The 26,239-nt window shown below is 48.1% G+C and overlaps 2 protein-coding genes and 1 long non-coding RNA gene across 13 annotated transcripts in view; 2 read left to right on the top strand and 1 right to left on the bottom strand.

Moving 5' to 3' along the window:
* celsr1a (cadherin EGF LAG seven-pass G-type receptor 1a) overlaps positions 1-17,691 on the top strand; it is a 46,531-nt gene extending 28,840 nt beyond the window's left edge. For 2 of the 5 annotated variants that reach the window (XM_029163914.3, XM_055511110.1), the window contains 30 exons: positions 4,168-4,325; positions 5,254-5,417; positions 5,664-5,789; positions 6,856-7,022; positions 7,100-7,285; positions 7,368-7,481; positions 7,571-7,745; positions 7,827-7,968; positions 8,339-8,459; positions 8,539-8,722; positions 9,290-9,391; positions 9,860-9,954; positions 10,068-10,277; positions 10,452-10,635; positions 10,730-10,873; positions 10,968-11,157; positions 11,297-11,464; positions 11,581-11,707; positions 11,806-12,006; positions 12,747-12,921; positions 13,097-13,209; positions 13,291-13,370; positions 13,456-13,582; positions 13,669-13,794; positions 13,882-14,018; positions 15,088-15,188; positions 15,293-15,436; positions 15,525-15,791; positions 15,866-16,247; positions 16,599-17,691. In XM_029163914.3, coding sequence (XP_029019747.1) covers positions 4,168-4,325; positions 5,254-5,417; positions 5,664-5,789; positions 6,856-7,022; positions 7,100-7,285; positions 7,368-7,481; positions 7,571-7,745; positions 7,827-7,968; positions 8,339-8,459; positions 8,539-8,722; positions 9,290-9,391; positions 9,860-9,954; positions 10,068-10,277; positions 10,452-10,635; positions 10,730-10,873; positions 10,968-11,157; positions 11,297-11,464; positions 11,581-11,707; positions 11,806-12,006; positions 12,747-12,921; positions 13,097-13,209; positions 13,291-13,370; positions 13,456-13,582; positions 13,669-13,794; positions 13,882-14,018; positions 15,088-15,188; positions 15,293-15,436; positions 15,525-15,791; positions 15,866-16,247; positions 16,599-16,626 — 4,638 coding nt within the window. In that variant the 3' untranslated portion in view covers positions 16,627-17,691. Of the gene's footprint in view, positions 1-4,167; positions 4,326-5,253; positions 5,418-5,663; positions 5,790-6,855; positions 7,023-7,099; positions 7,286-7,367; positions 7,482-7,570; positions 7,746-7,826; positions 7,969-8,338; positions 8,460-8,538; positions 8,723-9,289; positions 9,392-9,859; positions 9,955-10,067; positions 10,278-10,451; positions 10,636-10,729; positions 10,874-10,967; positions 11,158-11,296; positions 11,465-11,580; positions 11,708-11,805; positions 12,007-12,746; positions 12,922-13,096; positions 13,210-13,290; positions 13,371-13,455; positions 13,583-13,668; positions 13,795-13,881; positions 14,019-15,087; positions 15,189-15,292; positions 15,437-15,524; positions 15,792-15,865; positions 16,248-16,565 lie in introns of all 5 variants that reach the window. The other 3 variants (XM_029163915.3, XM_055511111.1, XM_055511112.1) reach the window with 2 other exon arrangements.
* On the bottom strand, positions 8-22,875 carry LOC114863085 (uncharacterized). Of its 3 annotated transcripts, none has more exons than XR_008695474.1 (6): positions 22,526-22,875; positions 20,147-20,214; positions 19,672-20,016; positions 18,857-19,016; positions 6,053-6,152; positions 8-904 (listed from the first exon to the last, which is right to left on the bottom strand). It is a non-coding gene; the product is annotated as an uncharacterized LOC114863085 (long non-coding RNA). The 3 variants fall into 3 exon arrangements; XR_008695475.1 differs by having other exon boundaries at positions 19,672-19,749; XR_008695473.1 differs by having other exon boundaries at positions 19,672-20,214.
* gramd4a (GRAM domain containing 4a) overlaps positions 21,708-26,239 on the top strand; it is a 26,918-nt gene continuing 22,386 nt past the window's right edge. For 2 of the 5 annotated variants that reach the window (XM_029163920.3, XM_029163919.3), the window contains exons 1-2: positions 21,709-22,090; positions 25,033-25,246. In XM_029163920.3, coding sequence (XP_029019753.1) covers positions 22,062-22,090; positions 25,033-25,246 — 243 coding nt within the window. In that variant the 5' untranslated portion in view covers positions 21,709-22,061. Of the gene's footprint in view, positions 22,091-25,032; positions 25,247-26,239 lie in introns of those variants that run through there. The other 3 variants (XM_029163917.3, XM_029163921.3, XM_041072517.2) reach the window with 3 other exon arrangements.

Here is a 26,239-nt window from a genome sequence, read left to right as displayed (position 1 = left end):
GTAACCCCTGACCTCTAGCCTAGTCCCCGCGGGTGCTCTCTTTCTCTCTGGGGTTTCACGCAGTAGGTGCTCTGCTTCTAGATCAGTGCGGGTCTGACAGTAGTGGACGCCTCAGATTCTGGTCTGGACTGCAGCGTAGAAGGGGTTCTAGCAGGTCCTGGTGGTTGTTTGGACTTTAGATTGCGTAGAGGTTTGCAAACTAGTTCAGTTCCTCTGCTGTGTTTGGGTGGAGTTGATGCATGATTTGCTTTTGGTTTCAAAGTGCAGTGACTTCTTTTTGGATTTCCACTTGCATGTGTTTTAAAACCACATCCAGCACACAGGCAACTAACAGAGAAACAAAGTTTAATTCACTGTGATTTGTTGTGACCTTCAATCTTATAGTGGATGCATTTGCTTTTTGCTTCATAGTACAGTGTGGTGTATTTCACGCTCACGTCTAAGTGTGAGCGTTTCCAGAAGGGGTTGAGGTGAAGGAGCTGAGTGCAGCTGAACCATTTGGGGAGAGCTCTGACACCATCACTTATAATGAGACGATCACTCTCACAGCAGCTCACATTCAGCATCTCTGCATGTACGCATCAAACGCTTTTATCTGGTGGATGCAGCTGTACATCACGGTCCCTCCTCTGCGTCCTTATCGGCCTGGCTCCGTTCCTCCGTCTGGCTGCAGGAACCTAAGCCGGCGCTGTGTGCACAGGAATGAAAGAGTAGCAACCTCCCTGCTCATCTGTCATTGCGCATTGATGGTTGTTGAGGTGAGAGGAGCATGTCTGAGCCTCCGCAGGCAGGCAGGCGGCCCGACAGGTAGCTGTAGCGGAGGCATCAGGTGTTTGTTGTGCTTGGCAGCAGCGCTGCTGTCGGCGAAGATTAGGGGACGCTCTGACACAGTCAGGGACGGCTCCTGGAGTGAACAAGGACAATAAAGGGTGGTTATTATTAGTAGTAAGTGGTTGTTAGTTTAACTTAGTCAGATGTTTCCTGTTTATGTTTTTGCACAGTTAGGCAAATAGACTGTGAGCAGTAAAAATACAATAGTTATTGTAGTAAATATTAATAATTTAATTACAGTAAAGTTACTTTTAGGTTGTATATAATTATGAATTATGAATTAATTCAATTTAATTAGCAATTTAAGTGTTAGGTAATAATTGCCAACTGTTTGCAGGGGTTTTAAGTGCGTCTCGCTTCCTCGTCTCACGCACGCAAGGCTGTCATTGAAGTGGAGCCGGTGAAGAATCATGAAGAATCAGCTAACATTGTTAACGAGCGACTCGTTCTGCCTGCGCATCACATTTGCAGCAGGTCAATCGCAGCATCGGGTCCTCTACTTAGTGCCATTGAATAATTCAGTGAACTAGAATGCTTACAGTAAAGCCGTGCACGGTGTGAATGATAATGGATGCTGGCAAATCACATTCCTATTTGTGTAGCCCTGGTTCTGAGAAACAAGGCTGAGCGTCATAAAGCAGAGGGAACCCCGTTGACGCTGGTGCACAGGCAGCGGCCGCGTTTGCAGAGCGGCAGCAGGAATGTTCTTAAGCTGTTCCACAGAGGGTACAGTTTCTCTTACCTCAGTCCGTGCATCGTACGCACATTTGTTGGGCCACGAGGACAACAATAGCCGCTGTGCGTCTGCCGCCCTGATGGAGTCAGGGCGAAGCTGTGTGAAGCCTCTGGGAAGCCCCAGTGTTGACGTGTGGGTGTCTCTATGCGAGTGTTTGAATAATTCACACTTCTAGGTTTACACAGCCCGAGGGCAGGTGATGTAATGTGGATATGATAAGAGTGGGTTGTTGTGAGAGAGCGAGAGGGAGAGAGAGAGAGAGAGAGGAGGTGGCGACACAGTAGCCGGAGCATGACGGGGCCCATAAGAGATATTATCGTTGGTCCAGTTCCCATCTTAGTTTTGGCTTCAGCTTTTCTGCAGCTTACTTTGCAGCGCTGTTTGAACGTTGTTGTTGCTTCAGGAGTTTGGTTTCACGGCGGAGCAACAATAGCAACAGCGTTTCCTGAGAGAAGCCCAGGACTGTGCGCCGCTTTTCCTCTATTATCACAATGAGCTGTGCGGCCGTGTGCAGTTATATGGGTCGCTTCCTGCCTTACACACACACACACGCACACACGCACACACACACAACACACACACACGCACGCACACACACACACACACACACACACCTTCCTCTGCCGGCTGGCTCTGTTGTGTGCGATGGTATGGTACGTGTGTGTTAAGATTTGGCGCCTGCGTTTGTGAACGAGGCCGTTCGCCCCCTGCTCCTCCTTCCTGCTCCTCCTTCCTGCTCCTCCTTCCTGCTCCTCCTTCCTGCTCCTCCTTCCTGCTGGTGAGCCGCGGGGACCAAGCGCGTTGCCGTGGCCGTCGCCCCTGGAGACGACACCTCGGAGAGAGGGAATCTTGAACGGCTCGGCGTCGGCGGAGGGGAATCAAGCGAGAGGCTCTCGCGGGGCCCCTCACAATGATTAGAGGTCGGAAAGAGGCCCGACACCACACAAGCTCCGCCGGTCGCGGTCATCAGTTCCTGAGCAGCCGCGCCTCCTGGGGTTTGGGGGTTGCGGGTGGATTGTGCTCAGCGTCTGGACCTCCCTCCTCTCCCGCTCTCTCCTGTGTTTTGCTTCCCGTCCTTATCTCGCCCCTTCCCCGCCTGACTGAGCCTCAAAGCAGTGATAAGATGCTAATCGCTGAAGAGTCTACTCGCTCGCTCTGTCACAGACAAATTACCTTTTTGTAGCCATAAAATCCTTTTTACATGCTCGTCACACTTTCTCTGCTTTTCATTCTCCCACTGTCAGGAGGAGAAATAATAACGTCGCTATACCACTTTTGGCAGACTTTTAACATTGTGTTTTATTCTCTTTTTGCATATTTCATGGTCGTTCCTACCGCCTGCACAGCATCACAGTCTCATATTTTAAGAGGAAGAAGATAATAAGAGGGTCTGTTCATTTTTTTCTCCTCATTAGTTATTGTACTTTAATGGAGGGAGGCCCCAACCAGAGCTTCACGCATGGGTTGGTTGGATTGACAGATGTTTAGTTGCTATGGAAACATTGGTAAAGGTTCAACTCAAGAATCTGTACTGAGGCCTTTTATCATATTATGGACCTGGACCTTGTCATACTTTAATCATGCTCATCAAAAGTAACAAATTCACATGGGAGTGAATGTAAAGCAGCGCCTCTCGTTTGTCTTCGTGGAAAGTGTGAACGTGTTTTTGTGGAATCAGCGGAAACAGAGGATGTCGGAGGGAGCGGCACAGACGAACTACAACAAAACCCCCCCTGGGATGGAAACTATGCCCGGACCCGAGCCCACCTGAGCCAAACCAGGAGACACTGCTGTTTCTGCCTGTCTGACTCTTTCTCCTTTATCTTTCTCTTATTTCTGTCCATCCACGTTCCTATTTTTCTCTGTAGCGCTTTCTTTTTTTTTTTTTTACTTCCCTTCTCTTCCTTTGTTGTCCACGTCTCTGCCCCACCAGTATCTCATTACCCTAATCCTGTTTAGGTATGAGACAAACAAGTGGACACATCTTGCGTCTTGATTCCTCTCTTTTTGTTGCTTTTTCCAATGATTAAAGCTAAAAATATTTATATATAAAAGAATTTTTCTCATCTTTATTTTTACAACTGTCTTAAAACAAATTGCTAAGGCACAAACAAAGTGTTCTGTCTCACAAAAGTCAAGTGAGTGCCGTGTTTTCATTGGTGGCAGCATCCTTGAATCTAGTATTATTATCAACTTCTATTATTAACTATCGTTGACGAAACGCTCCATTGAACTTTGGTCTCATATTGGACTATTACATTTGGAGCCATTTGGTGGCCTGATTTCATATAAGCTGATCCTCATTTTCTCAGGTCAACATTTATCGGCCACAGGCCTTGATGGAGGAATTAGCCTACTTTGCAATTGTTAGGTTCAAGCAAACATACAAAGAAGCTTTTTGTTGTCTTAAGCCAAGTGGGACCTGTGAATTCTCTGCTCCGAGTTGCCTAAAATCAGCTGCACTGACCCAGCACCAACCCTGCCGCTAGTTCACAAATAGTTTGAGCGCATTTATGAGGCTGCACAATAATTAGCTGCCTATAAATGTGCATATGTTTATAAACAACCTCTGTTTTATTTTATCTTATTTTGTTTTTCAGCCCAACATTGGGCGTCTGGGCGTCCCTCACGGACCCTCTGGAGAAAAGGTGGCCGTGGTCGCTGTGGACGACTGCGACATCTCCATGGCGATTCGCTTTGGGAAGCAGATCGGCAACTACTCCTGCGCCGCTCAGGGCACTCAGACGGGCCAGAAGAAGTAAGCAGGAGGATTTCTGTTGACTCGCTCAACAGACAAATAAGTCTTACCTTGGGGTTATGTCAAATTACCCTCAGTACATCATATCGCACACCTCCTATTCATCCATCCTCTCCTCCTCTTGTCTCTTAATCTGAGTTCATCCTCGTGGCCTGTGTGCTGTCAGCCGTGGCCTTAAACAACCAAGCGCTCGTCTAAACTCAGCTCTCCAGCTGGCTTAGCGTGTCATTATCACACGCTAATTAGTTTCATATTTACAGTGTGGAACTTTTAAATGGATCTGGGAGCGCTAACGTGCAGAGACACATTTATTCAGGGGAGGGTGGGGACAGAGAAAGCTTCAAAGGCCACTTAATGAGGCTGCATACTTTTAAAAACTTGTAGTGCAGGTCACACGCACTGTACACCACAAAATGTGCCTTAGTACTTTAGAATTATCCATGAATCCATGAGTTATTACTATGTTTATGTACACGCAGATATATTTGGATAATCACTGCGCAGGTCTGTTCGTTTCTAGGTATCTGGATCTGTTTCTTGTGTAAATTGTGTTGCCAGATGCAGAATAATGCAAAATCCACCCTCTGGCCAAGCAACAGTGTCGTTAACTTTATACGAACATGACTTTTTGTCCAGAGTTGCATCACGTTTAATCTCTCTAAGCCCTGTAGCTTTTGATCTTGAAGGGCTCAGCGGTTAAGCAGCTTCCGACGTGACCCGCTCTGTGGAAGCCTGACTCGGTCGCGGTGATGGGGCCCGTTAGCCCTGCAACAGCGTTTAACCTTCAACACAGAGACCTTTATTCAAGAGAGGGTCGATGCCTTAAAAGACCGATGAAATAATCTTGCTTCTTTATGATGCACTTACATTTCAAGCAGCATTTGAATTCTGAGTAAGTGTGTCCACTCTGTGGCTTTGCATCCTGTAGGTCACTGGACCTGACAGGGCCGCTGTTGCTGGGAGGGGTCCCCAACCTGCCCGAGGACTTCCCGGTGCGGAACAGAGACTTCGTCGGATGCATGAGGAGCCTGAGCATCGACAGCAAAGCCATCGACATGGCCAGCTACATCGCCAACAACGGCACCGCAGCAGGTCAGATACGCTGAGTTCGAGCCCTTGTGGGCCTCCGAAGCCACATTCCTGCTGATTTATATGCGCCTATGTCACCAATAAACTGGGTTTGTAAGCATCTGATGTCATGAGGTGATTAGCGCTAAAAGTAAAAAAGTACTGGGTCACCTTTTTATGAAATGCATAATCGTGACCAGTGAGCAGCCCTGAATAGCAGCATTTAAATACCTTTCAGTTGAAATGAATGCAAATGCGCTCGTTGTTCAGGTTGTCCTGCAAAGAGGAACTTTTGCACGAAGGACGTTTGCCAGAACGGAGGAGTGTGTGTGAGCAGGTGGAACACCTACAGCTGCGACTGCCCGACCGGCTACGGAGGCAAGAGCTGCGAACAAGGTGATTAAAATGTCTGGGAAAAGAGAAAGTCCAATGTTTAAAGGATCTATTTATAGGTCTGTGAGCTGCATTTACTTTGTGGACGTGAGTGTATTTGGGGGACTTCCAGGAAATGGCCCTTTTGGAGGATCACCTGGGACAAGGAACACCTGCTATGAGTCAGTGTGACTCATGTCACGCTGAAGCATCTGCTCACTATTGTTTAGACACTGAACAGCCTTGGGTTCAGAGTTTTTAAGGACAAAGAACAAACTGTGACTCACCACCCCAAAGGCCGGACTCTGCAGGGAAACTGAAGACACACACACACCTACGTCAGTGACCCCAAAGCCGTCCTGTGTCCAGCTTATAAAGATCCAGTACCTGAAATGTTGAGATATATATAAATATATGTAGATAAATAACAATCCATCATTTTGTCAGTCGTTGCTTCAGGACTTCCTAACAGTGTTGTTATTTACACTTTGTCGTCTGTCTCATGTTCTGCTGTGGTAATGAGAGAGCTTTGATTTCCTCCTTCAGGGCAACTTTCCAAACAATGTGTTACGGTGTGAATGGATCTTTTTGCACTTTCCTCTATGAGGCAGGCACCTTGCCAGCGCCAGGCCCCCGGTATCCAGTATCTGAACTGGGCTGGGATCACACAAACCCGGCAAGCGGTCTTTGGCCGCTCAGGTGCCCGTTGACACGTCGGGTTTGATACTTCACACATCTGCCGCGCCAGAAACCAGACATTTACCCTTGTTTACTTTGTGCTGCCAGAACTCCAAGACTGGACGGACATGAAAATGCTGCGATCACTGCAGACTCCAGGAACAAATATGTGCTCGGTTTCTTAATTACAGCCTGCGTATTTGCGAATGCCTCAGTTGAAATATGTCCCGCCAGGACCCACAGAGAGTTTATGCTGCAGATTATAAAGGACGTAACCCTAATTACATGCTTAGAGGTTCATCCCTGGTGTGTTTCTTGAGCTCCATGAGAGTTTGTGATTCTGTGGGGGATTTTCAGAAGGTTTCAGAACTCATCCTGAAGCCTTGCGCTCTTTCTCGCCCCCCTCGCGCAGTGATGCCGTCTCCCCAGTTTTTTGACGGCCAGGCGCTGGTGTCGTGGAGCGAGCCAGACATCACCATCACCATTCCCTGGTACATGGGCCTGATGTTCCGCACCAGGCAGTCCGCCGGTACCTTGATGCAGGCCAACGCTGGACCCTCCTCCACCATAAACATCCTGGTGAGTGGCGGCACATGACGCATTATGAAATCCTAAGAGTGTCCCGACATCGTTTCTCCACCGTCTTTGTCGTCCAGCTGCGCGAGGAGCAGCTCCGCATGGAGGTGCTGCTGAGGCAGCAGCTCGTGGCGTCGCTGGGCTTCCATCAGGTTCGCGTCAACGACGGGGAGTGGCATCACCTGCTGGTGGAGCTGCGGAGCGTTAAAGACAGCAAGGTCATCAAATACATGGCTGCGGTGTCGCTGGACTATGGCATGTACCAGGTACGGGGCCTCTCCCTTTCAAATGCATGGGTGCACGAGGTGGAGCGGCGGGAGCTCATGTTCGGCTTGTGTTTCTAAGCAGAAGTCGGTGGAGCTCGGTAACGACCTCCCTGGGTTGAAGTTGCAGTCTCTTCATGTTGGAGGTTTGCCCGGAGAAGGAAACCACGTCACCAAAGGATTCGTCGGCTGCATCCAGGTGAGAACTGCCCCGCCGAGCCTTTCTTTCTTTCTCGCTCTGCTTTCCGGCCCGTTGCGTTGATGTCTCTGCATCCGGTCCACCACCAGGGCGTGCGAATGGGCGAGACGTCCACCAACGTGGCCAACATCAACGTGGCCCAAGGCCTGAAGATCCGTGTGGAAGACGGCTGCGACGTGGCCGACCCCTGCGACTCCAACATCTGCTCCGACAACAGCCACTGCCACGACGACTGGAGCGCGCACACCTGCGTGTGTGACCCAGGTAGGACCCGTCTGGGCCTGGGTCTGGGTCTGGGGGCCCCTGGGTGTCCAGCCTCACCCCCTTTCGCTCTCCGTCCTGCAGGCTACTTCGGCAGGGACTGCGTGGACGCCTGCCAGCTCAACCCCTGCGAGCACGTTTCCACCTGCGTTCGCAAACCCAGCTCCTCCCACGGCTACACCTGCGAATGCGGACTGAACTACTACGGCCAGTACTGTGAAAACAAGTAAGTGCCATTGCTACAAGTGGGTAAAGGAACCCTAGGTTGAAGGTTTGCACAGTCTATAGTCATTTCCTCCTTCCCCTGTGACACGCATCACTTCCTGCGTCAGGCAGGATATGGGATTGCGCCTCCATTCCTGACTGATCGATGTTTGGTCATCTTTGCCCCCATGCTACTGCATGTCCCATATTAGATCCCGATGCAGATCACACCTCTTATTTGTATAAGTGACTCACTCTTCATAACTGGGGAAGTTCATCCGCTTCGTAGCAGCTAGCACCAAGTCGTATCCCCAAGTACGACTCCCCAGATGCTCTCTGCTTCGTCGGCATGCTAGCCCGCGTCTTATTTAAGCTAACCTTGTGTTTGGCAGAGTGGAGAAGCAGTGCGCTCAGGGCTGGTGGGGCAGCCCCGTGTGCGGACCCTGCAACTGCGACACCGGCAGAGGCTTCCACAAGGACTGCAACAAGACCACGGGGGAGTGCCGCTGCAAGGTGAGGCCAGACGCAACTCAGCAAAGGACGCTTTTAGCAGGCTAACTCTCACCACCTGCGCCGTGTCCCCGTGTGGCAGGAGAACCACTACCGCCCGGAAGGGGAGGACACGTGCTACCCCTGCGACTGTTACTCCGTGGGCTCAAAGTCTCGAACCTGCGACCCGGTCAGCGGCCAGTGTCCCTGCAAGGGAGGGGTCATAGGTCGTCAGTGCAACCGCTGCGATAACCCCTTCGCTGAGGTCACCCCCACGGGATGTGAAGGTATGAGGATATGAGGGTATTAGACTTGAAAATTATAAATATATAAATTAAAAATGTTCTGGTCATCTACACATAGACCTTCACCCAAGCTTCACCCACAAATGAATGATAAGGTTATGGCAAGGTTACAGCAATGAGAACATAGTTCAGAAGCAGCATGTGTGGGTTCTTTGAATGTCTGTTTGGAGCGATGAAGTGTCAGAGGGAAACAAACAGCGCTCCTACATGTGCTGGTGCTGCAATCGAGCTAACTTTGCGTCTTTGTCGCCACCCAGTCAAGCAGAAGGGACAATTCTGGCCAGCGGGGCTGAGCTGGCAGCGGGGCTGCGCTCACACAATACAGTAGAGATGAATGGAAGACAGACACCACAAAGTGCCCAAAGGAAGATGAATGTCACTGTTGTTACTGTTTGACCCGGCATCAGACTTCTCACCGTCACTCAGAGCGTGCTTTGAATTTTAATTTGAGACATCTGTATTGTTTCTTTCATTAAATCAGAAGCCTCGTCTTTGTTTAATATAATGTAAAATCATACTCCAACCAATGTGTTGTGTCTCCACCCACAGTTGTGTACGAGGGATGCCCCGAGGCGTTCGACGCAGGCATCTGGTGGCCCAAGGCCAAGTTTGGACACCCCGCTGCTATGAACTGTCCCAAAGGGTCCATTGGTGAGACCCTCTTCTTCCCCTCAAACAGCTGAAACCTCCTCCACACTCTTTTTTCAGCAGTTCGTCATGTAGAAAGTATTTCTGTACAGAGAGGTGTGATGTTCGCAGACCCGTTCCTGTTTCCTCGTTACCCCCGTTAGCAGCTCCGGTCGCCACGGCGACCCCCGTGTTGTCTCCGCAGCGCCGCTGAGGAATTTATTTTGCCAACACCGCTCGTCGCCCTCTTTCAGCTCCAGCTGGCGGCTCCTTCAGCCGTTTCTTCCCTCGCAACAATAGCATTAGAGGAGACTTTGCATGTAGATGAGTTTTTTTTATCAGTCTTGAACAAGTCAGGACGGTTGTAAATATTTGAACAACGATGTCTAAAAGTGTAACCGTAGCGGAAAGGTTTTTATTTGGGAAAAAGGAAACGGATGATTTCTGAATTTCAGGGAATCTTGAATGAGCTCTTCCTTTTGGTTTTCCCAGGCACTGCCATTCGCCACTGCAGCGATGAGAAAGGCTGGTTGTCCCCCGAGCTCTTCAACTGCACCACCATCACCTTTTCCCATCTAAAGAAGCTGGTGAGTAGAAATAAAACGTTGCTTACTTTAGGCCTTAATGTTCACAGTGTGATTCGCCCCGGTTCTATTGGATCTCATTCACACCGTTAACCTGCGTGCGTTTCTTCCTCCAGAACGAGGAGCTGCGGCGCAACAGCTCCAGGATGGACGGCGAGCGCTCCAAGGCCATCGTGCGCCTGCTGCAGAGCGCCACCAACAACACGCCGCGCTACTACGGCAACGACGTCAAGACCGCCGCGCAGCTGCTCAATCACGTGCTGCAGTACGAGAGCCGGCAGGCGGGGTTTGACCTCACGGCCATGAAGGACGCAGAATTCAATGAGGTAGAAGCCACTGAGCCCGGAATATTACAACCTTTAAAAGCGGTTGGCAAGATTTCAACTTTAAAGTAGTTAATGTCTATGGTGCTGGGGGCACACTGCCCCCTACTGGTCAAAACCTCCATCATTTTCTCCTTTTATTTCTCCTCATCCATCTGAATTGTTTGTTTGTTCCAGAATTTGGTGCGGGCAGGCAGCGCCATCCTAGCCCCGGACAACAAGGAGCACTGGGACCAGATCCAGAGGACCGACGGCGGCACCGCGCATCTGCTCCGCAACTTCGAGGACTACGCCAACACGCTGGCACAGAACGTCCGGAAGACGTACCTGAAACCCTTCACCATCGTCACGGACAACATGAGTGAGTGGAAGGAACGGTAGACGGCCTCGTGTGCCTCCCAGCGGCCACGTGCTTCATCATCATCACCATCACCTCTGCCCTGTCCTTCCACTAGTTTTAACCGTGGACTACCTGGACGTGTCGGACCCCGAGAAGGCAACGTTCCCCCGGTTTCAGGACATCCAGGAGGCCTATCCCAGGGAGCTGAGGTCCACCGCCCACTTCCCCCAGTTCAACCTCCGCATGCAGAGCCACAGAGGTGGGAGGAGGGCCACTGTGTGCTGAAAGTGTGACGGAAATATGGTGTGAAAGCCCGCAGACTCCTCCTTCTGTCCTGTCTCTGTCCATCTCAGTGGAGGCCACCCCTGCCCCTGCCCCTCCGGCCCAAACCGAGCCGCCACTGGCTGAGGAGCACACGGCATCCAACAGGAGGCGGCGGTACCTGGAGCCAGCTGCCCCTCTGCCGGTGGCCGTGGTGATAGTGTACAAGTCACTGGGGAAGCTGCTTCCAGAGAGATATGACCCCGACCGAAGGAGTCTGAGGTACTGAGGGCTACTACTAAATCTACTGTGTGCCGTTAAAAGCTGTGTAGTGAGTGTTACATTCATGGTTCATGTACAGAAAAGAAAAACTTGCTGAGTCAGGAGATCTGAATGCTCAGCTCTTGACCCTTTTTTCCAGGCTTCCCAACCGTCCGGTGATCAACACAGCCATAGTGAGCACCACCGTCCACAGCGAGGGTCCGCCCCTTCCTTCCACCCTGGACCCCCCCATCACACTTGAATACACCCTGCTGGAAACAGAGGACCGGACCAAACCCGTGTGCGTCTTCTGGAACCACTCTATCGCGTGAGTTGGACTGAAAAACAAACCACCGTGCATTTAGAGCGTGATTGTTTTGGGGTTTTTTGCATTTATGTTCCATTTCCCACATTCCTTCTGTTTTGTTCCGCGTGTCTCTTTAGCATCGGAGGAACTGGAGGCTGGTCGTCCAAAGGCTGCGAGGTGCTCAACAGGAACAACAGCCACATAAGCTGCCAGTGCAACCACATGACCAGCTTTGCCGTGCTCATGGACATCTCCAAGCGAGAGGTGCAGTCCATCGTAGTTCATTCTCCAGTTCATTTCATGTCTCACATCCAGCTGTGATTGACGTGTTTCCTTGTTGATCTTTCCCTCTGTTCCTGCAGCACGGCGACGTCCTCCCCCTGAAGATCGTCACCTACACCACGGTGTCGGTCTCCCTGTTCCTCCTCCTCCTCACCTTCATCCTGCTGTGCCTCCTACGCCGGCTCCGCTCCAACCTTCACGCCATCCACAGGAACCTGGTGGCAGCGCTCTTCTTCTCCGAGCTCGTCTTCCTGCTTGGCATCAATCAGACCGACAATCCGGTGAGTGGGTTTTCAGTGTCCGGTAGTTGCATAGGATCCAGACCCTTTGCTTGGAAATGCCGGATTAAGTACAGTAAAGGATGAAAAGGTATAGGAAGTCTTTGAAACCTGCTGATTCAGACATTTAGACACACACAAACACACACACCGGTAGCTGGGACGTGCTGTGACTGGCACGAGTCTATAGAAGCCATGACAAAGGTTTCCTCAATACAACTGCTCAACTGTTGAGTAGAAAAAACAGCATTAATGTGATTCAGTATTTAACTTACAACACGGTTGTGAATGTATCAGTTTGGAGCAGTCTCTAGTCTGAAAAAGACATTACAGCATCTTCATGTCCAGTTCTCTGAGCATCACAGTGGAAGCAAGAGTAAGAGTAAGACTGAAACACGAGGGGTCTGTGAGATTACATGCATGTCAGTGCACATTGCACTAGAAAAGTTTTTGATGAGGCGTGTAGGAGTGTGTGCGTGTGTGTGTGTGTGTGTGTGTGTGTGTGTGTGTGTGTGTGTGTGTCAGAGCTGTGGAATGCTGTCAGTGTGAGCCCAGGGCTAAGTGCGGGATGATTTATAACCCCGTCAACGTAGTTTCCCTCTGATCTCTGTAGCAACGCAGAGGATTTGTAAAGTACAGTATCTGAACCGCCTGGACGGTCCCTGACACACTGCATTCCTCCGCCACGGCAGCACGCTGGGAAGGTCCAATAACAGGCGCCCTCTCGTTTCTTCTCCCTGCAGTTCGTGTGCACCGTCATAGCCATCCTCCTCCACTACTTCTACATGTGCACGTTCGCCTGGATGTTCGTCGAGGGCCTCCACATCTACCGGATGCTGACGGAGATGCGCAACATCAACCACGGGCACATGCGGTTCTACTACGCCATCGGCTGGGGCATACCCGCGGTGATCACCGGTGAGGCGGGAGGCGGCCGCTCAGGCTGCAGCTTGTCCCCTCGTGGGAAGATGATTAAACAGGAGTCAGACAGAGAGAGAGAGAGAGAGCGAGAGAGAGAGAGAGAGAGAGAGAGAGAGCAGGAGGGCGAGTGTTTCCTGGTCCCTCAGTAATTGTGACCTCATTTCCTCGGCAGGTCTGGCAGTGGGTCTTGACCCTCAGGGTTACGGGAACCCAGATTTCTGCTGGCTCTCCGTCCACGACACGCTGATCTGGAGCTTCGCCGGGCCCATATTTGTGGTCGTCCTGGTACGAGACGCTTTCTCCCCCCGTCCCCATGAAGATGAGTGCGAACCGCCTCGGTGGAATAACGCTGCGCCCTCTCCGCAGGTGAACATCGTGATCTTCATCCTCGCAGCGAAGGCGTCCTGTGGTCGGCGGCAGAAGGCCGTGGAGAAGTCGGGCGCCGTGTAAGCCTCCGTGACGCGACCTTTGACCCTGACGTTGACGTTAGCACTGAATCTGAACCTAACGTTCATGCGTTTCCACCCTCAGCCCCGCGCTGCGCATGGCCTTCATCCTGCTGCTGCTCATCGGCGCCACCTGGATGCTCGGCCTCATGGCCGTCAACAGCGACGTGATGATCTTCCACTACCTGTTTGCTGCCTTCAGCTGTTTGCAGGTCTAACATTCACCTCATTTCAGCCTTATTTACACCAAACGCATTATGTTTGTCATAGTAAGTGCTAATATTTGCTTTCCTCGCAGGGAGTCTTCATCTTCTTCTTCCATGTCATCATCAACAAAGAGGCGCGGCAGAAGCTCAAGGACGTCCTTTCAGGAAACAAAAGCGTGCCTGACGAATCCAGCACCACACGCGCCTCGTTACTCACAGTAAGAGGCCCAAACCTCTCTTCTGCACTCGTTTTAGTCATTCCCTTCTTGTCTTGTTGCCTTAAAAAACACCTCCCGTTTCCTCAGCGCTCCCTCAACTGCAACAACACGTACGCGGAGGACGGGCCTCTGTACCGCTCGGCCTTCGGGGAGTCCACCGTCTCCCTGGACAGCACGCTCAGGTCAGCCAAGAGCCGCAGCAGCTACCTGGCTCACGCACTCAGGTAACGGCTCGCTCACTCGCTGCATGAGCCTGAACGTCTGCTGCACCCGCGCCCGGCGACTCAGCGGCGTTCAGGCTCCTTTGGGCTTTTGCTTGTGTTTCCTCTGCTGGCACCAAGCGTCTCCTACACACAGCAAATGTAGGTGTTTGTTTCCCTACTTGAAATGATAAGTGCGACATCCCGACCCACGGCGCTATACGTGTTTCTTTCCTGTACGGCGGCGTTCCCAGTCTCGTGTCATCCGCGGGAGGCGTGCGTTTTAAGGGGTTTTACAGGAGCAGCGCGAGGTCTGACCGCACGCCTCGGCTTGTAAATCTGTCGTCTGGGTAACGCGAGCTGGGACCGGGGTCAGTGACAGCAGAGGCGCCGGGGGCCAAGCTGGAAGTCCGATCAGCAAAGAAAGCAGGGGTGGGAGGAAAGATGGGCAGGAGCTGAAAGAGAAGGACAGCAGGAGGGAGATGGAGGCGGTCGACGGAATGTAACACACACACACACACACACACACACACACACACACACACACACACACACACACACACACACACACACACACACACACACACACACACACACACACACACACACACACACACACACACACACACACACACACACACACCGCTTCCTCGGGGCTTCAGGCGCGCTTCCAGCTGCTTTCAGAAGCTCCTCTCAGATCAGCCATCAGACAGGTCCGAGGCTCCAGTAACGCTTTTTGCCCTCCGGCCAATACCTGCATCCAGTAACGAGGCTACAGGTGGACGCTGGTTCCCACTGAGAGTCAATCAATTACATGGATTCATGTCTTTCTTTTAAAGCTGTGTGTTGCCTTTAACCTCTCGTGCACCCACTGTAAATCACGCTTTTATTGGTTCCAGTCAGCAGAGGTAAATGTTTTGTAATGAGAGATGTCTGGTTTTATATTAGCTGCTGCCTCCAGCTTCAAGTCAGGGCTTGAAATCATTCGCAGCACCGCTGTACTTTCCCTCTGTGTCTCCTCCTCATCCTCACCTACACATTTCCACTCATCGCTCTCTTTCTCCCGTCCTTGTTTCTTTATCCGTGTTCACAGGGAGGAGTCTGGTCAGAAGCCCAGCGTCTCCTCAGGCGCAGCGAAAGGACACACGGACCTGGACGGGCCCCTGTTCCACAGAAACGGCACCAAGGGAGACGGTGAAGCCCCTTTAGCTCGTCCCCGTTTACGTTTCATTGCGTTCACGCCTCGCGTGATTTGAGGGACGCTAACGTCCTGTTTGTCGCTTCTTCGTCCCCGTCAGACTCCGACTCGGACAGCGAGCTGTCAGCGGACGAACACAGTTCCTCCTACGCCTCCTCCCACTCCTCCGACAGCGAGGACGACGACATCGACGTCAAGCCCAAGTGGAACAACGAGAGGATGCCCGTTCACAGCACGCCCAAGGGTTCGTCCCATTGCCCTCCAGTGGGAGCCATACACTACATATGCAGATACACAGGAGTTGGATAACAAACGTTTTTCACCCCTTTCAGGAGATTCAGTGTCCAATCATGTGAAGAAGCCTTACTGGCCCACAGAGGCCACCACAGCCAGCGACAGCGAGGACCCCGGCGGGCCGGAGAGGCTGCGGGTGGAGACCAAGGTCAACGTGGAGCTCCACCCGGAGAACAAGCTCAACCACATCGGCGAAAGGGAGCGTGAGACGCTGCAGGAGAGAGACAGGCCGACGGCCGGCAACGCCAAGGAGGCGGGGACGCCCAGCCAGCACAACAGCAACCACCACCCGGAGCAGAGGAAAGGTAGGAGACGTCGCGCCAGCGAAGCGAGCTGCCGTCTGCCCTCACTGCACTCACACCACAACCATGTGTCTCAGGTATCCTGAAGAACAAGATCAGCTACCCTCCCCCCCTGACCGACAAGAACATGAAGAACCGCCTGAGGGAGAAGCTCAGCGACTACAACCCCCCCACCATCACCTCCCCGCCCCCCAACAACAACAACACCACCGCCGCCTCCGCGCCGCCCGCCTCCGTCAACATCATGGCGCCGTCGCCCCGGACGTCCTCGCTCACGTCCAACGACGGCGGTCGCCCCGGCAACCACGACACCGGCGCCCCCATCAAGCCGCCCGTCGCCCCGCGGCCGCAGCTCCCGCCGGGACCCCCGCCGGCGGCCGTCTACCGGGAGACCAACGGCGGCGTGGCCATGCACTTGAAGTCGGGGACGGTCAACGGCGGCAACGAGTCCGACTCCGAGTGAGTAGTGTTGGGAGGAGAGTGGGCATGAGCGCATATTAACAAGCACTGGTTGACCCCCCCCCAATGCCAACTGATGCAACCGTGCATGTGTCATCATAGGCTCCAGACGCAAAGCGAGTGCTGCTTATCGGTTTCTTACTGAGACACTCAAATTTGTATGTTGAATATGTCTTTGACTGATAGCATGAAATCAGCCTGCATGACGACTCACCGCATCCCTGCATTCACTCTTTCCTTGCACGTTATCTCCCACCCTTCCTCCCTGCATCTCCCTGACCCCTCCTCCCCCTCCCCCCTCGTTTCTTCCTTTAACAGCGGCAGTAATGAGACTTCAATCTGACCTGCTAGGAAAACCCAGACCAGCCTGCCCTTGTGAGGGGAGGGACGGAGACGCCCTGCCAAGGAGAGGAGAAGCCAGGACTGGAGGACAAAACGGGAAAAAAGATGATGATGGAGGGGTCGAGCGCGTGGATTCACCCATTCCTTCCTCTTGCGCTCCCTCCCTCTGGAGAGCAGTATTACATGCAGACGTTAAGACTGCCTGAGATGAGGAAATAAGCAGCGAGGTGGGAGGAGTCTAAAGGGAATGCTGTGTTGGGTGAGCGGAGTGCCAAAACCACCACGGGAGTCAGAAGATGAAGAAAAACGCGGCCGTGATCACGAGGAGTCACGTTCCCAGTCACTGGGTGAAGGTGGAGCAGGACTTTGGGACAGTTGCTTTCTCCCAGAGGAAGCCGGCTGCTGTGCAGTGATTCATCGCTGTGCATGAACTCATACATGCTGGTACAGTCTTACTGTAGTCCAAGAGGTTCTGAAGGACCACAAAATTAAAACACGTGACTTTTTAATACGTCCAGCTCGTCCATACTGGACATACTGGTCCCACATCCAATGCTCTTCCTTGTTTCCAGCGCACGAAGCTTCTCGACGGTGCATTTCAAGTGTAATTATTGTGCAGATTTTGTCAAAATGGCCTAATTTGTAGTTCAGCAGTAACTTTCTGAACTAGAAATCGTTTAGACTTGCTTTTCAGACGTGCCTTCAGCCCGGTTTGGGGCCTTACACGTGCGCGGCCTTAGTGAACACAAATCAGTTCAAGCACTATAAAACCTGAAGCCTGCCTTTCCGGGACCTGCTCTGCGTGTCAGTCAGTGCAGACTGGATTTAGGGGTCAGTTGACTTTTAACTCAGTTTAAATAATTTGTCCAAACTACATGAATGAACCTGTTCATATGTCTGTCACTTCTCCCTCCATGCCCTTGTACCATACATACTGTACACGCAGGTCAACAAATGTCCATGTGTTCCTTTTTTCTTTTTTTATTGAACCAACACTGGAACTATTTTGTAACATAATGTATATTTATTTTTTATGGTTTTAAGACACTGGAGAGAAAATTACGATTGTGACTGTAAAATTAAAGATGACATGATGACTTTTTTTATCGCCTCACGCAGACTTTTACGTGTCTTTTGGCTTTGGAGTGCAGAGCTAGTCGAAACACGTGCAGCAGTCGGCAGAGATTAGGTAACATCAGCTGTTTTTGTATCAGAAACTTGGGTACTCACTTCCTTAGGATCTGAGTCACCAGGTTTCTCAGCTTTGCCGAGAAGCTCTGAGCAAGTGGCCTTTTAAAAGATTTCTGTGTTGTGTTGTAACTTTTCACAGGAAGTTATAAAACCCCCAACATAGACAAATGATTTGAAAGAGTTGCACTCTGGAAGCCTGTGTTTGCTGAGGGTTTGTTGCCCATTAAAAGGTAATGTGTAGGGAGACTGTCCATCTATTGATCAGTGTGACTCTTACAGTGAAACACTGGCTACTGGTTTTACTGTTTAGGCCAAATTTTATTTTAGACTATTTTTGCATTTTTATTATGATTAGGAATAACTTGGAGTCATGCTGGTGCGCATTATATATTAGGATGCAGTTGCTCCCTCTGTCACCTCACTAGTAGTCGTAACTGATAATGGTGAGCCTGTAAAACTTGAATTATGGCTAGAGCTGTTGTCTTGGACTGAATTGGACTGCACTGCACAGGTGGCCAGTGACTACAAATCAATACAGTTTGTGCATAGATAAGGCAGACTCGCTAGAGTCTGGTTATGGCCCAAGTAAACAGTCGTGAGCCAGCAGAGTGAAAGGTTAGATGGGGGAGTCGGGTTTCAGAAGTCTTAGTCGTTATGGCGACTAAAGCCAGTTGTCCCCTCAGGTGACAAAGTACAAAGAGTTAGAATCAAGGTAACGTGTCGAGTTATAAATAGTGCTGGATTGGGTTGGATTAATCACAATATGAAATATATATATATATATATATATATATATATATATATATATATATATATATATATATATATATCTATATATATATATATATATATATATATATATATATATATATATATATATATATATATATATGTTTTAAAGAATCTATTGTTTTGTCTTCACTTTTGAATGAAACTTCCAGCTGGAAACCTGAGGAGCAGTAGGTACCAGTGAGCCGCTCCCTCACGCTGACCCAGCAGGCCTCCTCTTTATCTATGCTCCATCATAGTCACACAAACTAAATTATTTAGAATCACAAGAGGCACAGTGAACGTACTGGAATGTGCTCAACAGGAGCAGGCGGAAAGACGTGGGGCGGCGCAATTGCGCCATCTGGTGGCGGAGAAGGCGCCGTGAAGGCTGGAGGAGCTTTGTCAGACGATTGAAGTCACAGGTGGGCAACACTGGTCCTCAAGGGCGTCCTCCAGATGATAAACCTTGATCAGGCGTGTCGGTTGGATGCAACACACATCAACAGATCAAGCTCATCAGTAATTGGTATTGGCTGGCAAGACTCACGTTTTTGTTGATCTCAAAAAGACTAATTTTAGAGCTCATTTCAGGCTACTGACATTTTATTTATTTACATGGACAAATTTAGTAAACAGTTTCGTGCAACATGGATTTTGTTGCTATGGAAGGTTTGTCCACTGGATGTCAGTGGTCTGGCATTTTAGCATTCAGTGCGTTTTCTCAACAGGAAATGCTTTTTCTGATTTGAACATTTTGTGCATCATCTTCACTACTCTCCCTGTTACTACTGTTCTATAACTGACTGAATAATCCGCCAGCCGGGAGCTAGTGACACAAGTCATTGTGTAAGGCTTTAGAAAATGCTGGCTGGGGATTAAGATGATTACAGGTTCTCTAAACAAACCCAGAGAGAGAAGTTGGCAAATGTTAACAAGTGTTTTGCAAGACGACGTCTGAGGAATCACGGGCCAGAAAACCACTGTGTAAACAGCGTGTGGTTGTGTTGAGCCTGACTATGGGGAATCCTGTCTAAAAGCCATTAGTCCCTTTGTTAGCCGCGTGCTCAGCGGGTTCCCTTAGGACCTCACGTTATTTACGGATCATGTTCTGCAAACTCACCCCTAATGATGCGGCACCTGATGCTGAACTGATGAGGTGGCGGAGGGAAGAAGAGGCATGTTGAAGTCTCCTGCTGAACTGTGGGATGCAGGCATTTGACTCTGGACACAATCTATTTACAACAGTTTACAAAATAAAAGCAGGCGCTCCATCTGAAACGGAGACAAGCACTAGATGAAGGGCATCAGATTAATTATTTCAGAGTGGGCACTTAAACGAGTCGCACAATGCAGAGGTCCAGACAGACGAGTTATAGCGGTAATATTTAATGGCTGGATGACAGATCGACCGGGGGCTACGGCCGAAACCAGAGTGGGGGGTTGTGGACCGGAAGGTGAATGACGGCTGAAAGCCAAAGCACAATGTAAGAGTTAAATTGAGAAAAACAATACAAAGAACTATCGCTTGGTAAAAACGGCATGACCAGAAAAATGCTCTCGCGCAAAATCAATAACAAAACGAAGCTTTCGCTTACCTTTCTCATGCAACGGGGGAGCGCGCACAGGTGAAGATGGTTAAAGGTAATTGGTCAAGTAGAAGGGACTAAAAGAAGCAAACAGGAAGCGGCACCTTCAGAATAATGGAACCAAACCGGATATAAGTAAAGTATTAGACTATTATAGTACACTGCCGATTTGTCGCAGTGCTGTCTTATGTTTTCCAAACATTACAAACTTAATAGGATGCCCTAAGCTTTACAAACTTTATGATGCAAATAGTAAAACATTAGAACCTAAGAATCTGAGATTTACAAAACATGCTTCTATTCTTCATGTAGAGTTCTGTATTAATGGCTATATTTACATTAAAAGCTAACCACTTATTCTAATGTGTATAGCATTGCCTATATTTTGGTTGATATATGCAGTTTCGTGTCTGCTTTTCATATCTGATCAGTGATGCAAAACGATGGAAAATTCTCTAAATATCTCGGAGCCATGCCTAGTACTGAGAATATATTCAGGGAGTAATGGCTACAGAAAGTTCCCTCTCTCAGCCACACACATTTGCCTACACAAATGTGAAGCTCATCTGAATGCATGGTTTGACTTCACGTGAAGATAAGTTATAAGTAGGTGAAAGGTAAGACATAGTTTATATCCTGTATTTTTAATGTAGAATCATTCAGGGAAACCTCCAGAGTGTCTGTTAAGTATTATGCTAGAGAGGGTGACAGCAAGGCAGCTGCAGGACTACTGAGCCAAGGGTGTAGTAAGTACAACATTACACTGATCAACACACTGGACCTCATTTGCCTCTCTAATAGTCTGACAGCTCTTCTCTGTGCTCTTGAGTCTCATCTCAGGGATCAGGAGTCACCTAACTCACATTTCTCTCTCACTTTTCATCCATTTCACGCTCCAGTCCTTAAAACCTTAATTGCTTTTTTGTCCAATTAACTGCATCACTTGCAAGCGCAGCGCACAAGAAGCGGATTATCAGAAGAATCTCAAAATGCAAGAGACCATTTCGTCTCAACGCTAGGTGCTCAAGTAAGGAGGAACTCTTGCTATCTTTGGATTGTGTTACTTGCAGACACGAAAAAGAATCTGACACACTGACAAGGCAAACATGCAAAGGTTAGTGCTTCTAGCTGTGTAAGTATGAGTCTTATTGGTTGTTATCTGAAGAAATAATGTGTTAAAGGTCAGCCGTTTCTTCTGCCTCAGTGATAGTTGGTGTTAAATTAGATTATAAGAAGTAAAGATAACAGCTTTTCTACTGCAGAACAAGACATCTCGTAACCAGTACCATTGATTAATGGTGTCCAAGGTTCAATTGCATTCAAGCATTAACAGAACTGGTCCTTTTAGAGCCCACCACATACAGTATTACGCTTATCGTATTATAACAAAGCATTATATAGGTGAATTGAATATTTTAAATAAATTAATAAACACGTCATAAATCTGTAGTGTATAAAGTTTATTTGCAGTCACATCATTGTTTACCCGGCTGTTTTGTGATCCAGCGTCTCCCCTCTCGCGGCCCCTTTAAGAAACGTCGCGCCGAACACTGACGAAAAACCTTCGGCCGCGGTCGTTTCCGCGAAGTCAACAAGACACGGAGCCGCGGTACGACTGGTTCGGAGTGTGTGCGCGCGCGAGCGAGCTCCCGGCTAGCTAACGGTGCTCGTGGTGCGGCGCAGCGCAGCGCGCTCTCTGTCTCAAGAGAGGAGGACAGAGGAAAGGAGGGACGCAACTGGTATTTTTTCCCCGTCTGCCTGTGTATCTGCTCAACGCTAGAGCGAAGACGGACATTTAGTGAACACCAACGAGCGGGTGCTGTCGGGATGGGTGGACCGCGCGATCTGTTTTCGCTGTGAGACAGGCGTCCTGAGCAGCAGGTGTACTGAAGGATAACGGTGTTTAAAGGCACCCTCAGTGTTCATGAAACTTTGCTACGATTTACGTGCTGGGTAAGAAGGCGTATTTTCAACACTACCTGTTAAACTACACACGTGTTAGGCGTTAAAAAATGGCGAAGAAAATGTCAACCGTCTTTTCAGGGTCATCAAATGCGGATAATTTCGGTGTCATTCTGCGACTCTCGGTGACAAGACACAAAAATGTCCGACCGTTTACAAAAAGCGCGACCCTCGAGGCCTAACTTCAAACTCCAGCTTTTTAATCAGCTGCTGCCTTCATTAATATAATAATAACGAACACATTAATATTAAACAATGTAGTTCGGCCTAGCTACCGTTAAACTGTCAGCATCAGATAGAGTCGTGAGCACCGAGAATAACGGCTTTCTTAAATAACGGTCGTCTATTATTTAAAGGAACATTGCAGGTTTTTTTTATCGCCGAATAATCCTATTGTTACATAACGAGTAATAATATTTTACTTACTGTTCATAATCCTCACCCAACTTTAGCCACACGTTTAAGTAAGGTTACTACAGCGCGAACTTCCACGCTCATACAAAATATGATTTAGTTCATGTTTAATCAGTTGCGTAATGTACCTGAACGTGCCTAATGTTTGGAAAAGTGCTCCCGCCGGCGTGTTCACTGGGAGTCGGAAGCCCTGGCATCAAAAAGCGCTGCTAAACCAACAAAAGCGACATTCCCATTCTTATCAGAGTAGAACTCGTGACAAGTTTTATCCTGTCCTGACTTAATCCCGCGTCAGTCGCCTCACACAGAGTTCAAATTTGATTACACTCTGACCTGAGAGTCTGTTGCCCATCCAATTTGTCAGGGAGGGCAGATGAGGAAAAATTGATTGTTTATATATTTGTTTATGTAACTGCACGATGAAAGGAAGGCAACAGAGTAGGAGGAATGCAGCATGGCAGGAAGTGAGGACAGTGTTGGAGGGTAACATCAAATATTTTTATACTTATAAAATGTTGCAGTGGGTGAGTCAGTAGTAAGTATGGACATAATTTATTATGTCAATAACTGAAGGGTAGATTTCAGAAGGAGCGCTAACAAAACAATAACCATGACCTGATGTAAGCCTTGAAAATGCATGCTGTAACTGACTTTTATTTGTGTTCAGCCAACTACATGCTAGCCCACGGGCTTGCATTAGTGGGCTGCATTCTTCCTGTTCTTTGGATTTCTTTTTTACTCTTCTCTCCACATTTGTTAACTGACTGGGAATCCTATGTGTACATGTTCTCTATGCCTAAATTATAAACATAAAATGTGTTTTACTACAGTAGGCCTTCTTAAAATTCATATCTAGTCTCTCTTCTGCTTTATCCCCAGGGCTAACAGCAAATTAAAAGGAGGCTTCATGAAAGCACTTACCTTTTGTAGCATTTGCCAGATAGTTGGAATTTTTGTCGGAATGATAATATTATTAAAAAAGATTAATCTTTCTGTCATCTCACTACAACAAATGGTGTTGTTTTATTTATTTAATATGCTGTAGTTTTTTTCTGACCATGTGTTGCTTGTTATTTTTGGGCATGTGAACTAAACACAAGTTGGAGATTATTATAATTAATACAATTACAAATTACAAAAAATTCAAATTAACGCAATTACAAAGATACAGTTATTTTTTTGAAACAGTATTCAGTCCAGTTTCATTGTATGTATTTTGCTAACAGTGAAATCTAAAGTCAACGATTCCTTAAAATTTTATCCATAGCACAGTTTGTTTCCTTCATGGTTACCATGGTAACAACCAGATCAAAATTTAAGAGTGTTTTATATATAACTTTTGCCGAGATAAGCAGCAAATATTTGCATTTGGCAAGCTTGAACAGTGTCGTTGCGCCAGCTGCCTTTATATTGACAAATGACTGTGATTGGCTGGTGACCTAAGTGTGACCTGTGTGGCATAGAATAACCTTTGGCTACTCTGGGTCATTAGGAAAAGATTACTCAGACACACACACTCACAAGGACACAGCAGGCAAACACTGAGCTAGAGATGCTAGTCACACATAATGCCATACAACACCATCAGCACTTGTATTAAATCTAGATGATACATATCAACTGAAATCGGTAAATGCGCATCTGATGCGTTTGTACTGTATGTCAGTGTTGTTGGGTAGATGTCACTGTGATAGTAGTACTGCAAGTGGTTTAAGCTGACCAGTGGCTGATTGAGCTGTTGCATTAAGCAGCAGCATTGAGTGGATTCAGGTTATGGCGAGAATAGATTTCATTGTGACAGGTGTCTTGAAGTGTTTATTAACTTGTCACTCTACATTTCCATACACAACTCGGAAAAGAGTTCAACACGCCAGTGTTGAACTCTTTTCTCTTTTTGTAATTTGTAATTGTATTAATTATAATAATCTCCAACTTGTGTTTAGTTCACATGCCCAAAAATAACAAGCAACACATGGTCAGAAAAAAACTACAGCATATTAAATAAATAAAACAACACCATTTGTTGTAGTGAGATGACAGAAAGATTAATCTTTTTTAATAATATTATCATTCAGACAAAAATTCCAACTATCTGGCAAATGCTACAAAAGGTAAGTGCTTTCTTGAAGCCTCCTTTTAATTTGCTGTTTTTTGAACTCTGTAAATGGATGTTGCAGTAAATTGCAAGTTCAAGCACAAAGAAAACATTGCACGCCATGTTTTGTGTTTGTCTTTTATCACACAACGGTATCTGCGTACTGTTTATTTTTGAGCTTGACATAAAATGTATATTGGAATTATTTTGAACACAGATTATACCATTTAACAAACTACGTGGACAGATAAGCTAGCTGAAACCAATACCTTCACCTTCCTAGCTACTTCAGTAGCTAATTCTCAGCCAGTGTGCAGGTGTTATGGTAACATTCAGTACTGTACTATCTATCAGGAAAGACAAGAGCCTAGAAACTAATGGTAATATTGAACCCAATACTCAAACCGTATGTATGTCCCTCCAGGGTTGCCGTCCACCATGTTAAGGTAAAGCCCAGGTGCGCGGTGTTGACCATGCTAAAGCGCCTGGACAAGATCCGCTTCCGAGGCCCCAGGACAAGAGACGACTTCCCGGATTTGGCTGAGTCGCCGCCCGCCTCTGATAACGAATGTAGCGAAGACGTGCAGCTAAAGCCCAGGACAGCTCTGCGAGACACAGAGGACCTCCTACGAGACCCTGTGAGTGGTAACTGTGTGTTTATGTATTTGTTTGGCATTTAGTTCTGATATATGGCCACATTAACAATCTGGACCTCTATGAATGTGTTGTCGAATGAAAAAAACATAGACAATCCTTGTCTACCTTTTATCTATATATGTGTATGCAAAATATGTAGGATTTCGCCCTGTTTGTTTGTCCTATCATTGAATTAAACTTTATTAGTGACAGCTGATCTAATGCTGTTTTGCACTTACATCAGGAAAGAAATACCATGTAGGCATGGTAGGGTGGTAACTAACATAGTAACTAAACATGGATGGCAATGTTCCATGGACAGATTAAAGAAGAGGTCAAATGTCCTGTAAAATACTTAAAGTGTTTCCCCAAACATAGACTTTACACAAAGGTGCTCATGTGAAGTCTATGTTTGGCCATATTGCAACCTGACATTGTCTTTGCTTTTACATCTCTTTACATCTGTACTGCAGTTACCATTCTTATTATTCTTATTCCCATTAAATGGTTGTCAGCATATACATAGCATACCAATCTCTTGTCTTGGATGGACATGGCTATGTCTTTACATATAATCCTGCTTTATCCCCTAAAGATGCTCTGTGCTCATTGTCATTGTAGCACACTTTCTTGAATGAATGATTCTTTGATTTTTGGGTTAGAGACACTCTGCTTAGTAAGAAGCAGACAACAATAGTTATTGCGATAAAGAAAAGTAGAGGAGATGACAGCGATAAAAATTTTCCAACAGGGGATACAGAATAGAGATGGCAATCAGTGACAGGCTGCAGCTGGAATAGTGAGATGGACAGATATTGAGTAGCAGGAAGGAAATAAAAAATTGAAAGAGAGAGCAGATTAAAGCAGGGAAAGTGATAAATGAAGAGTACAGGAACTTTGTACTTGAGAGGTCTAGAGGGGAGGAGGTGGACAGGAAGTTGTGAGAAAGGGCGAACTCACCCACTGTGACAAAGAATTCCTTATAATTTATTTGG

Source organism: Betta splendens, chromosome 9, assembly GCF_900634795.4.
Source record: "Betta splendens chromosome 9, fBetSpl5.4, whole genome shotgun sequence".
Classification (NCBI taxonomy): domain Eukaryota; kingdom Metazoa; phylum Chordata; class Actinopteri; order Anabantiformes; family Osphronemidae; genus Betta; species Betta splendens.
Note: the sequence above shows the minus strand (reverse complement) of the source record. Positions and strands in the feature narration are given on the sequence as shown.